This window comes from Mytilus edulis, chromosome 4 (assembly GCF_963676685.1).
Source record: "Mytilus edulis chromosome 4, xbMytEdul2.2, whole genome shotgun sequence".
In the NCBI taxonomy this organism is placed as follows: domain Eukaryota; kingdom Metazoa; phylum Mollusca; class Bivalvia; order Mytilida; family Mytilidae; genus Mytilus; species Mytilus edulis.
The window spans coordinates 87,319,725-87,334,471 of NC_092347.1; the positions used below are offsets into that span (position 1 = coordinate 87,319,725).

At 30.9% G+C, this 14,747-nt stretch overlaps 1 protein-coding gene across 1 annotated transcript in view; it reads right to left on the reverse strand.

Moving 5' to 3' along the window:
- The window catches only part of LOC139520889 (sodium-dependent proline transporter-like), a 73,725-nt gene that overhangs the window by 4,392 nt on the left and 54,586 nt on the right, over positions 1 to 14,747 (reverse strand). Inside the window, exons 9-12 of the mRNA XM_071313909.1 lie at positions 11,718 to 11,821; positions 10,101 to 10,241; positions 9,634 to 9,730; positions 31 to 110 (exon numbers count right to left, since the gene is read on the reverse strand). Of these exons, the coding sequence (XP_071170010.1) occupies positions 31 to 110; positions 9,634 to 9,730; positions 10,101 to 10,241; positions 11,718 to 11,821 (422 nt within the window). The remainder of the gene's footprint in view (positions 1 to 30; positions 111 to 9,633; positions 9,731 to 10,100; positions 10,242 to 11,717; positions 11,822 to 14,747) is intronic.

Genomic DNA, 14,747 nt, shown 5'->3' on the forward strand with positions numbered 1-14,747 from the left:
ATATTTATACAAGACAAAACTTTTACTTACAGCAGGAATCAAAGACGCAAGCCCATACCAGGCACTCATAAAAACACGTTCAACCGGTAAATAGAGGGATTCTTGTTTCACTGAAACATACAATTGAATTTTCATAATATAACAATTTGTTTCCCCGCCGGTCAAACCATAGTTTTAGTTATCCCGATTTTGTTTTTTGTCCATTGATTTATGAGTTTTGAACTGCGGTATACTACTGTTGCCTTTATATATCAGTATAACTTAAGGAATAACTGTAATATTTTCTCTGTCTATGAAGAAATAACATCAAATATGTGGTGCACACTAAATAACGCGCGTAGCGGGTTATTCTAAAGTGTGCACCTCATTTGTTCTAGGTTATTTTGAATACACGGGAAAAAATGGTACAGTTATTTCTGATAATTCAATTCTAAATTTCATGTTAAACCGGATTAAACCATGAAAAACTTTGATGACGTTACTGTCGCATGACACAATTATGTCATAAATTATTAGCTGATAATTTATTAGCTGATAAACATAACAACGTCAGCCAATCAGAAGACGCGTTACAACTAAAATTAAATTATATTCCATTACATTTATTGTTTTTGTTATTGCCTCATAACAATTTTCCATTGCAGAATTAACAGAACATTTTTCAGCATATTCTTTATTGTCAAACTTAACAGGGAGTAAAGGCAACAATACGTAACTACACACTATGTTCAATTTTAAACATAAGATAGATATATATTCGACCGGTCTGTTACATTAACTTAATGCCACTATTTGTACCATGTAATTTAATACAACGTGATATTTTAATCTTAGATACAGTCTGTTTTTGTTAGATGTTATTGGTGTGGAACTAGCTAGGATTACTCTCAGATCTGTAAACGAACTCAAATGAAAATTAAAAAACGAAAAGTGTCTCAACAAATGGCAAAAATGAAAATCTCAAACGCATCAAACAAAAGGAAAACAACTGTCACATTCCTGACTTGGAACATGCTTTTTCTTATGTAGAAACAATCCCTTTTTAACATATATTTTATAGTTTGATTTTATGTTGGGTTGTGAAACCACTATCTAAGGTTAGACGATGGTCGGCCACCGACAGTATGTCAAAAGCCGCCATATTATGTACATATACTAAATTTGTGTAACAAAAACTAAGAGTAATATTAATAATTTTAAAAAAGTAATTAAAACCCCACAATTCTCTATAGCACTAATTTTTAGTCGGAATTGTCTCTCTTTGTATAGTGTTATATAAGGTTTGTGGTGCAAAAAACACAAACACACATTATTTAAGATATATTTTCTGATTCATCACTTTGAAATTGAACAGAATCCACATATTTTGATAACCCATTATTCAGTAACTACTCCTAATATACATTAATGATTTTTTCGATAGAGTAGTAAAATCATAAACATACTAAACTCCGGGGAAAATTCCAAACGGAAAGTCCCTGTGCAAATGACAAAATCAAAAGCTCAAACAAATTAAACATATTAAAGGAATGGATAACGACTTTCATATTCCGGACTTGGTATTACTCTATTTATTTCACTTGACTGGACGGAGTTTAACCGATTCGCTCACAATAAACCAGTCCATCTATAGATAGGTGTTTAATGATAAACTTATAAATATAGTGTCCAGCCATTGTTTTGTAAATTCATTTGATGACACTGATAGGTGATTAGAAATCAGTAATAATAATAACGGCAATCATCCTTATCACACACATCTTCAAATTAGACTGGCCTTATGCAAATTAAAACGTAAGCTCCGCCCGATCAGTTGAAATAACATTGGTAATACAGGCATTTTCTTATGAGGAAAATGGTGGATTAAAACTGGTTTTATAGCTTGCTGAACCTTTTACTTATATGAGAGCTGTGCTGTTATAATAATCTTGTTTCCATACCATATTTCAAATTCGCATAAAAACATATCTATTCCTACGCTATCAAACTTTTACTAGAATAGTATAATATAATAATTCCTTGAAGTGTGGTTAAACAGAAATTAATGCTACCAAACTCTGGGTCCCCTAAACCCTCATCCGCTGTCAAACTTTAGAATTAGCCATTTGTTATCAGATATCATGTCAACTTTTCAATTGACAAAGATAAAGCTTATAATACGCATTGTCATCCCGACAATAATGAGATACAAAAGATTTATATCATTCATATTGTTTCGTTAGTTTAAAGGATCATAGGGCGATATGATACTGAAATGTCTCTTTTTTCGTGGAAAAAGTTGCATTTAATTTTGTAGAATATATTTGTGAACCAACTTGAAGAATCTAATATTCACGATATAAATACATTTTATACAGAATTACAGAATTCATAGGTTTTTTTTGTAAGGTACAAAAAAAACTAAAAATATATAGAAAATCATATTTAAAAAGGCATAAATGTAAAGCTATGTTACCGATTTCAGTGGCTACGTCATATATATTAAGATAAGGAAAAACAACATTTTATTATTAAAATAATCTTATGGATTACATACTGGTTACGTAAGAAGTCAATTTATCTATGCAATAAGACTTTAAAAAAAACAGCATTCCGGTAACAGATGAACTATAATCAAAGAGCTAACGACTAATGAGGGTATATTGATAGAAGGAGTTTTAAGATTCTAACTGTTTTCACTACTTTATTTTTAAAAAAAACTTAATAATAAGGCTAAAAACTGACTAAACTAATTAGTTTAGTGTTGAAACATTTTTTTCTAACAGCATTCCGGTAACAGATGAAATATAATCAAAGGTTATGATAATGATAATAAAATAAGATATAAAATGAAACTAATTTACTACGTGTCACTTTCTCATGTTATCACAAATATAGTCTGCTTTCTAACTGTGAATAGTAATATATTACAGTATACTGATGATAAATTAGTTTAATTAAAATGTACGTGCAATATAGATGGGCTTGGATAATTCCGATGTCAAAGGTTCGAGTGCAATACTGTTAAGAAAAAGGTTGACAGACATGTGCATTTATTCTTTTCGGTATTTTTATCGTTCACCTGTTGTAAATTGTACTTATTATAATTCATTTTCTGTCATAAATAAAAATTTAAAAAAATACACGGTAGTGTACTTTTTGTGATTATAATGTCAATTAATTCATCTCTTTTCGTTTTTTCTAAATATCATATTCATTTTGATAATGTTAAAATCTATTTCACCGTGTAAAGGGTTGTCTTTTATGGTTTTTGTTTGGTTTTAAGGGGGTCTTCCTACGATTCATTTAAAAGGATTATAACTTGGAACGCACGAAAAGAGTGTTGTCTGCATAGGAGTGGTACTCAAACCCATTACGATGTTGGATATAATTATATCTAACAATTCACAAATGCCATTCAATATCAAATTAATGATGTATGTTGTGAGCGGTACGATTGAATTTGGCAAAGTAATACGTGATATTCGTCAGGTTTATGATATAGTTAATTTGTATTTGCATGATATGGCAAAATATATTTTTTCAATGCGAAGTTTTCTAGGTCTCATATGGTTTAGTATACAACATTATAATCACTGTCATAGGTTTGTACTTTTTTTTGTAATTTAATGAAAACAAATCACTTATTGCTGTTATAAACAATTGGTAAATGAATATCAAACAAAGAAAAAGAAAACAACAAAGAAGAAGGTATTCAAGGTTTACTTCTACGAATGTATAAATACAATTAACTAATGATATGCAGTACTTATTGTCTAAGTGTCGTATGCTTTTCCTTCGCTTTATTGAATGTTATCTCTGTTCCGTCCTAGATCAAACTAGTCCATATGTTCATTTAGTCTGCCATACATGTGTGTCGCACACTGTCTATTTCATATCTTCTGCCCTATATTTTGTCTTCCTTGCTACCATATCCAATCTAGAAATGAAGCTTCATTAAGCTAATGATCAATCCATTAAAATGGGATGTTTTTCTACTTTCAACCACCACAAGCACTTCTACATAAATCTCGGATTCGTTTATGACAAAAACAACAATTTTCAATATCATCGCCATAAAAATCGCCACAAGTAGAACATATTCTTGCGTATTCAAAAATTTTGATCATCGGTACTTCCATTAGATCACATGGCGTACATGCATGGTTTGACAGCACACAACCATACCTCATGCAAAGAATTATAATGCACATTTTTAACCCAAAGAGTCTCTGAAAAGAAATTAAAAGAAATATGAGGATTATTAGAAAAAGTAGATTTTTTTATATAAAGATTTAAATTTTGGTAGGAAATTTATATTTAAGATATTATAAAAATATATGGAAACTTCAATAACATGAAATGATATTATTTAAAGGTTTAATAAGTAAATGCTATAAGTCGTGGATAAACTAACCATTTCTGCAGCGTCAGTATAAAGTAATACAGACATGTAAAGAACCGGTGCTATATATATACTATTCTACACCTATGATCACCTCGTGAAGGTCATATAGTACACATTTCCGGTTTTTATTCAACCATCAAAGGCAAATATTACCTGAACAGCTGTCACGATCATAAATCAAAGACATGTCTATACCTCCCAACACTTATGTAAAAGTACATTAATTCGATTTTATCCTTTTGTCACTTGAGTTAAAGAAACGCAATATAGTATTTTCCAGCTGTATTTAAGTTGATCGAGAAGTTGATAAATGCATTTACTACGACATAAATGTTGTGACGCGTTCATGTCATTGCGTAGTAAATGAACAATTTCACAATTGATTTTGTAGCTACTTTGTCAATTGACAAATCCCATATAATGTCATATGTATGTACACTATTATTTGAACAGCGAATAAAACACATAAAAAACTTGATAATGGGAACAACAGGGGGGGGGGAAACTATTTCACCAAGTGACATTCTACGCATTTTTCAATGAATGATTCTCTTATGTAGAAAATTAAAGTAAAGGTATCTTGATGACCACAATGATTTCAACCAAAAGCTTTTGTAATATATTACCAATCTTTACACGCCAAATTACTCCCCAACGGAAACATTTTATGACAAATTACACATATGAATATTATAACAATGGACTATATGGATAATAGTAATGTATATATAAATACACTGTTTGTATCTTTCTGTAGTCTTTTAAGGGTTTGGTTATTGTGATGATTAGATATTGCTAAATTGGGATGGATCGTAAGGAAAGTCGATAATATTGATTTAATTCTCTTTTAAAACGTATTATTCGGATTTTAGTGCACATGACAGGTATATAACACGTTTCGTTTCTTGAATGATCTATAGCACGGTATTCACAAATTTAAAATAAAATTAGGACGAAAAGAAACCTTGTAAATAAACTCACCATAGATACTAGGACTAAATTTAGTATATACGCCAGACGCGCGTTTCGTCTACAAAAGACTCATCAGTGACGCTCGAATCCAAAAAAGTTAAAAAGGCCAAATAAAGTATGAAGTTGAAGAGCATTGAGAACAAAAATTCCTAAAAGTTTTGCCAAATACAATTTAAAGGTCTGTAAACTATAACAGTTGATAATTTGTCAAATAAGAGTCTTACATAATTGCTGAAATATGTCACCATGGAAAAGAAAACTTAAGATGAAAATTGTTCTCTAAAAAGACTTACAATATTGTAATCAATAGAATAGTAACTCAATATGAAACTCATTTAAAAGCCATGTGGCTGTTTAAGATGTTAATGAATTGTAAGCAATGTTGACGGCCGTGTAGTTGGCTATAATTGCTTACATGTCATGTTTATGTTTTTATCCTAGTTCTGAATGAATGTATGATTTTTTTCTTCTTTGTCGATGATATACCTTTCCAGTTTGTATAAACAATTACTCGGTTATCCAGAATGTATATTCTCGATAGATGATTTTTTTCGAATATTTTTTTTTCAAAGTACTAGTAGATGCCAAAAGCCAGTTCGTAGAACGCATCGTAGATCTAGACTGCAAGCATAAATTATAAACTCTGTAATTGTGTTAACGGTTCAAACTATCGGACATAAACATTTCATTCTTCGACATCTTCAGTGAGTGAAATCGAACTTGCGCTTTATTTCTATTACCATCAGAATCGAACTTGATGAAAATAAAGGCCAAGTTAAGGTGAAAATTAAAAATACTGGATTGTTGAATTATTTTACAAATGAACTTCAAACAGACGCTTAAATGGAATATATGTTATAGTTAAAAACCTAGTGTGATTGATTGAATAGAAAAATGGATCACCACAAAATATTGCTTAGGGCGAACAGTTATGTTATATTTAAAATGCTGACTTGTTCCTGTTTTGTAAAAGATATGAGCAGAAGGGCATTACATATAGTATACTGCTATTGTAAGATTATAAGAGCGAGATCACATAAAGGAAAAATACCCCCCAAAAATATAAACGAAATATTTTTGCAGAAAATTTTAAACAAACACACACTCTCATGATTTAAAACTGATAATACTGACTATCACGAATTAGTTGACCGATATAGTGTTTGTCTCTCAACTCAGGAATGATATGTTTTCTTGTGTTAGATCCCTATTCACCTGAATAATTTTATAATTTTATCGATGGCCATATTTTCTTTAATCAATCTCACGTGAACATGCATCGTCGAGTTAAGATCATGTGAATACATTGTTTATCCATAGTCATTTAAAACTACTCCCTGAAATGAGGATGAATAATAAACGGACTTTAAGAGAAATGTTTAAAAAGTACAATATGACAACGTTTTGAAGACGTTTCTATATTGAGACATTGCAACAACCCCTCATGTATCTCTCATAATAGAGCATGATTAATACCATATAAAGTGATCAAATAAAATGAAATTTTAGTTTATTTACTTTTCTATGTTACTTACATTCTATTTGAAGACACAACTGGTAAATGTTTTCTATTTCTCTGTGATGGAGGTGTCACCTGTTCTTGTTATTAGCGCTTTACTCGGTAACGACGTTGGAGTTCGGAACGAATCGTAAACCAGCAGTGGTGTCGAATTAGTACTTATAATAACAAAGATATGTATCATATTTGTGTACGCCAAACATGCGTTACATTCATATTGGTGGCGAACGAAACTTCCGAAAAGTTATTATCATATCGTCTTTGCCTGTAAAAATGTAACCTTAATATTTTTTCATTTAAGTTATTTTCGACACCAAGTTTTTTTTTATAGTGCAATACCTGCGAGTTATATGAGGATCCATAATCATTTGTACGAATACTGATCATGATTTCCTCAAAGATGTTCCACTAAAGTAGCCCATTTATATAAATATTTTAGAAATGTTGTTATGTTGGGCTGTAAAATATGAAAATAAGAAATGTTGGATAAATACAAATGAGACAACTCTGCCCTAGAGATTAAAGTACATAGAAGCTTCTTTCAATTATATATTTCTTTTCCGTTTTTTGTGTTTGTTGTTTGATTTCCTTACATTTGTTTATGTCGGGACCTTTTATATTTCACTGTACGGTATAAATTTTGTTCATTAATGAAGCTTGTACGGTGATCTAAAATAGCTTCAACCTACGACATATTTTCTCTGGTGGATAATTGTCTGATAGGCAATTATTGAACAAATTTCATATTGTAATTGTTGATACAATATGTACATATAATATTCGATTGTTCTTTTTAAATGTTTTTCTATTTCATTTCTAATCGATATAGATAAAATCATGGCCCTATGGTAATATATGAATATATATATATATAATAACATAAAGACAGCAATGGTGTATTTGGAGAACACGTTACTAAGTTGAAAAAAAGAGACTAATCCATTTGTCCTTTTTAAACAACAAAATATGTTTCAGCTAAACTAGTTGCATACTGCAGTTAAAAAGTTCTTTAACGGTAAAAAAAAATTATACATGTTCAGTAGTCATTTCAAGGACCATTAAATAAACAATAATTTTGCAATTTACAGTGTAGATCGTATAAACATCAAATAAGCCGATTTGTTGTAATACAATTTTATCTGCGTGCATATAGGTAAATGTATAACAAAAATATAAGAATATGAACATTTTTTTATACGTATTATAACTTGTACTGATAGTTATAGAAATTAATCTTCCTCGTCACCCTGTTCGTAGCCTGTATATAGATAAAGATAGCGCACGTTTATTGACATGTATTGGTAAGTCAGGAATACTAAATAAAGACAACAGTAGTATACCGCTGTTCAAAATTCATCAATAGATTCAGAAGAAAACAAATCCGGGTTATAAACTAAAACTGAGGGAAACACATCAAATATATATATATATATATTCAGTAGTAGGTCAATGTGAGAAAAATATAAAAATATTGTATGAGGCTAAGAAACTGAGAAAGGGCAAGGTTGTACGGAGCACTTCTCCAGTTTTGTGCAGAGTACAAAAAAGTTGATATTTTTATAACATTTACCTAATATTGTTTTCGTACTGCAACTTAAATCGATACATTGATAGCTATTTAAATTGGAACACACATTTCAAACTTATTTTCAACCTTTTATGACCCCCGACTGTAGAAAAAGAGTTCTATGATGAAATTGACATTGCACAAAAAATAGCTGTGTTAATATATTTGGAAATAAATACAACTAGTTGCAGTACAAAACTAATTATAACTAAATATATACTAACATAGAACTTCAACATTTTATTCCGCTAAATATGCTCAAACATCATATACTTTTTTTTATATGCAATTTTGCTCTGTACTTTAACATAAATTGAACAAATCCATTTCCTAAATGTTGTTTACAGCAAAAGATTTCAACTTTCCATGAAAAACATAAAAATGTGAGAAAGTCACTTCAGACACACGAAATGTATGAATTTTTTTCTCTCCATGCAACAGCTTTTTGAAAAGCTTTATGTCTGATAATTGGTACAATCGATATTAGCTGACCGATAGGTATATAGATTACCTTAGATGCATTTGACAATACTTTTAGGAACTATTGGTCCTCAATGCTCTTCAACTTCGTACTTTATTTGGTCTTTTAAGCATTTTTTGATTCGAGCGTCACTAATGATTCTTTTGTAGACGAAACGCGCGTCTGGCGTAAATATAAAAATTTAGTTCTGGTATCTCTGATTATTTTATGAGCCAATTGGCCTGCTGTGTCATCCAATTTTTGGTACAACACAAGGTTTATCACTATTTTCTTTGGTTTTATTTCGTTTTTTAATGGTTGTCTTTCTTACCACACAAGACGAGGAGGTTGATAACAGTAACCCATATTTGTCGCGTGAATGACCATTTCCAAGAGGATATTTTTTTTTTAATAAAACTGGCTGTTCTTTTTATTTGTTTGATGTTATAACGTTTCTAGTCTTTGTTTAATCTTTATTTATTTTTGGTATATTCTAATATTTAAAGAAGGGGAAATTTGCTATATCGTATTTCTAACAAGAATTTACATATAATGAAAAGTGTGATGTATCAAGTTCTATAGATTTGTTATTGTGGTGCCTTATCAAAGTTCTTTTGAACAGCTATTCGCGCACACGTGAAGAAGAACATGCTGACTTTTTGGGGCCACATAAGTCCTATTTCTAATATAAGAAATGAAAACGCATTTGTAGTAGTATTTGTACTCACAATATCCTGTTATAATTGGCACTGTACTGACAATAATCAGGGTAAATACCAGTCTATCTACGTAACTGTTGACAAGCATGTAAACAAACAGTCCACCCTGCAAGTGTAAGTAAATATTTATCTTAATATGTTTAATTTATTGTATTGCATATCCCAAATTCTCAATTTTATCATATTAATATTAATATTGTTGCTACGGTCTTAATAATGAGTCTTGCACTACTCTATTTTGACGCCAAGTCAAGAATTGCATGACATTCTTTGATTTGAATTTTTCACCATTTCATGACATTTATTGTACTGTGATACCCGCGAATTGATATTTCAACAGTATTTGTACCGACCCATTGGTACTAAATGAAGACTATGTTTGGTGGTGGTTTTAAGAGTGTTATTATTTATGGGGTTAACCTGCACTTCTTGTTTAATGGTATATCACAGATGACAGTTCAAAGAAAATAACTTACTTGCGTTATAAAGGGAATACTAAGCAGAAACGATGAAAAACACGCAATGCCAATAAGGTACTCTCGTCTTCTGATCCTCTTCATGATCATCTTGGGTAGAGATGGAAGTAATGACTCCCAAATAACACACAGATGAATAACCTATAAGATACATTAATCATTGTATAACTGTAAAGATTAAAATCTTCTATAATTTTTTTAGTCCAGATCACAAATAGTGTAAAAAATAATAACCTCTGGAATATTTCAGGATCTATGAAAGAACTTTATTTATTTTAAAATTTCAAATATTTATATCATTCTTGCAGTAACATTGAAACATCTGCACATGTTAGGAGTAGAAGCATGCATCACATAGCAAGTAACCCATTTTTACGTTTAAAATATTGTCTTTAACTATGAACAAAAATGAAAATATTCATTAATCCTTTAAAAGTAATAACAAAAAAAATCTTTAGCTAAATTATTATTTATTTTCGTTTTTGAACTGATTGTCTCTTCATTGTTTTGGGTTTTTTTTCTATGATTATTTTCATTTTTTATCGCTTGATGATTTTAATTTTCCCTTCGGTGTCTTCTTTTAGTGAAGTCAAGTAAGCTGTGGTGTAAATATAATGTCGTCAAAATGTAGGATTTGACATAATTTATCTATATGCTATTTTGGCAAAATCAAAAATAAGCAACATATTTAACCAAAGAGGTCTTGACCCAGATACAAATCTTTCCATTAAATATAATGTAGCAAAATAATCTTAAGTAGTTGCTCATCTTATCTGAATTTTCCTTTCATAAATGTGACCTACCGAATTAGACTGTTTACCGGATTTGTTATCACATGAGCAACACGACGGATGCCACATGTGGAGCAGGATCTGCTTATCATTCCGGAGCACCTGAGATCACCCCTAGTTTTTGGTGGGGTTCGTGTTGCTTATTGTTTAGTGTTCTTTGTTGTGTCATGTGTACTATTATTTGTCTGTTTGTCTTTTTCATTTTTATCCTTGGCGTTGTCAGTTTATTTTCGATTTATGAGTTTGACTGTCCCTCTTGTGTAATTCATATAGGATTGCAGGAACAAGTGTTTATCTCTTTACGTCCGATAGCATAGACAAAGAAAACAAAAAACAATGGTAGTTCTGCAAAATTGCTCGACTTACTTGAGCCAGAAATTACTACCGCCAAATGTAAAACGGGAGTATGTTGTAAATATATAGATGCAAGAACTTTGCCATGCAACAGGCCACACCCCTCAATTGATTTTTATAAGGGTTTTCTATCGTACAGAGAGCATGAAACCCTTCCCTTCACGAGGATGCAGATTTGGCGTCCCTTTTTTAATCGATTCAATCGGACGTGGCTACGTATTATGTATTCTGCACAGCTGAAAAGAGCGATTCTTGTCCACCGTATATAAAATATGCAAAACAGACCGTTTCTTCAATAATAAATATAAACGCAACCATTACTTAGTACTTAGATGAATGGATTCTTTTCGAGTATAACACAATACAACATGTAGATCGACGAACTGGGTCATCGATAAACCGAATGGCGTCCCCGTTATCATAATTCAATACGAAGAATACAATTCAATCCTTTTCTTACTTGATTAATTACCTGGTGAATTATCCCGAACAGAAAACAAAACATAAACAAACATAATGCTATAATTGGATGATGTCGAACAGTAGAAAATACTCCAAGAAACAGGTAGGATAACCCTTCAAAAGAAAAATGTATTGTGTTATGGTTGAAATGTTTGTAATTACTAGTATAAATGTTTTTAAAAAAAGATGTTTTCGTATGATTACAGCAAAATGCCTTGAGTGTTTAAGTAAAGGCAGTATCTTTGGTTAACTTGCTTGCTAGCAGAACCGAGAAGTCATTATTTAGTAAGGTACACTACCCTACTTTCCAAGTACGTTATTCCTACAGACATATAGATTGGTGATATGTTGGACTAATCTTCTCTTAACGATGGATAGTAAACCTAACTTAATAATGACTTCGCAGTTCAGCTAGTAAGTATGCTAAGCAAAGATATTACCTTTACCTCCTACACACGAAAGGCATTTTGATGTATATTCTTACATATTTCACATTTTCACAATTCAATGCGATACCTTTTATCTGGATGACATGAAATTGAAAGTAGACCGGTAAATTGTAATGTATGGTTTGAGCTTATTTGTAGTCACAATACTTTTGTGCAAGTGTTGAAGTTACGTCATACAAACATATATATATTATTAAAATATATTTACTAATAAAGCTTTTCGTAATTGATGCTAATGATGGAGTCATGTCCAATAAAATTTGACCCTACATACAGTAAAATAATTGTCACGCAGGTGTTTGTATTATATTTAAACCGCATATCAATCCATCTAGTCTATAAATGTACTATTGCGGTATTGTAGATCATAGAGAATATGTTAAAACAAAACAAAACATATCCTGTCTCTCAAAATAAAACATAATTGTGTAAAATAATGTTATTAAATGGATGTCTACGAGAAAACCATGCAAAATCAAAAACAAATTATGAAAGGGGTTGTGGAATTTTCAGCTGATTTTGGGTTCCTAGTAAAGTATTAAGTACATCTAATAGTTCTATGGTTAAAAAATGACAATTTATCTCAAATTATGTGAATACAGGGCAATTCTTGTTTAGTACCAAATTTGCTGAAAAATGTTGTTGAAAATGGACATTTTTGGTTTTTTTTTTATTGAATAGTTCAAAGTATTATATGACAAAAAATTGTGTTTGGCCTTAAAATTCAGACTTTCTACTAAAATAAACTGTAATTTGGATCTTATTTCAACCTTTATTTTTGTTTTTATTTTTATTGACATAATTGTGTTTTTCTTAAATTTGAAATCAGCCTGTACTGAAAATGTCCATAAAACCTCAAAAGTCACTCAAATTGAAAAAAATATTTTGTTAAACGTTATGGTTCACTACAAACTAGTATTCCTTAACGGGATTTTGGTTGCAAATTGATATAAGCTTATTTGAATAAAAGATGAAAAACTGAAAAATATATCTAAAATTATCTCCCTTTGTTAAACTCTTCACAATAAAAGGTAGATTTAGTGCCAATAACAGAAGGAGGGAAATCAACAAATGTGCAGAAGGATAGGAAATAATGATATTTTTGATGAGAACGGTGTAGCCAAAAACTTATTTTTATTGAAAGAGTGTAACAAAGACATAGCAAACCACGTGGCAAAGACATTCCCACTGCCACTGGGATAAGTCTGATCCTGATCAGATAGTCTAGACATGACTCATGAGGCTAGACCATCACTATCATGTCTAGGTTTCAGACTCACATTTTAAAATGCATATGCTGCAAACATGGACAGGAGTTGGATTGCAGTAGACAAGAAGACAAAATGAGTTGCTGCCATCCTTTCATGACCCTTCCAAATCTAGCAACGGAAATTTCAAAGGAAAACTTTCAGTTTCAGTTGGTTCTGGTAAGTTTGTTATTTTTTTTTTTTTTGTGGTTAGAAAAAGCAATTTGACACCATTAAAAGACCTACTGTAGAAACATCACATCTGATTCAAAACATAAATATCGGAAGAAGAGCATAGACCATTTCTCTTTGGGGAAAAAAAAGGGGGGGGGTATTTACATAATTTTCTTGAAGCAAACACTGATTTAATTTTCATTGACATACATTTATAATGATTTAAAATTCTTCTGAAACTAAAAGATTTATGTGTTTGCCTTGTAAAGTTTAATAGAAAAACTTTTTTCTCTATCAGTCTCTCAAGAATCATGATAAAATATATATTCTATTACAAAACCCTCCAGTATCAGGTCTGTTCGCCCTGAGTTTGTTTGACAAATTGTCAATAGAGTCCATTGACTCTGATTTTTTTTCTCCTAATTTAAAAATAATGGTTGCTTCAAATCCCTTTTTTTTTTAAATACAACCCATTGAAATAGAAAACATTCAGTAGATAGATATAGGAAGATGTGGTATGAGTGCCAATGAGACAACTATCCATCCAAATAACAATTTATTAAGTAAACCATTATAGGTCAATGTACGGCCTTCAACACAGAGCCTTTGCTCACACGGAACAACAAGCTATAAACATGATAAAGGACCCCTAAATTACTAGTGTAAAAACCTTCGAACAGGAAAATCAATGGTCTAATTTATATTAAAAACAGGAGAAAGGAGAAACACGTATAAATTACATAAACATACGAAAACTACTGTACATTTATGCCAACTAAAAAGTATGTGTGGTAACCGCACTACCCTTACCTACCTTTATTTTTATCCCTACCCTAAAGATTTTTGTGACAGGTTTTGATTAAGCACTGTTAAAGTCACAATATAGCTCCCAAAGAGTTGTGAATTTCCTGTCTTTATTCATTCCTTTACCAGTACTACATGTACATTGTACAATGCAGCTAGATTGATACAATATATGGTTCTCAATCTCAAAAAAATGTTTTACAAATTATTTTTCTCTCTAAAAGTTGGTTACTGTGGAACTTTTTCTTAAAAGATAAATCCGGTAATATAAATGTATTTTCTATATCAACCATGGGAGTCCAATTTGGGATAATGCGGTCTTACCAGTGACAAAATCATTTAAGATACTTATCCTTTTTACCATTC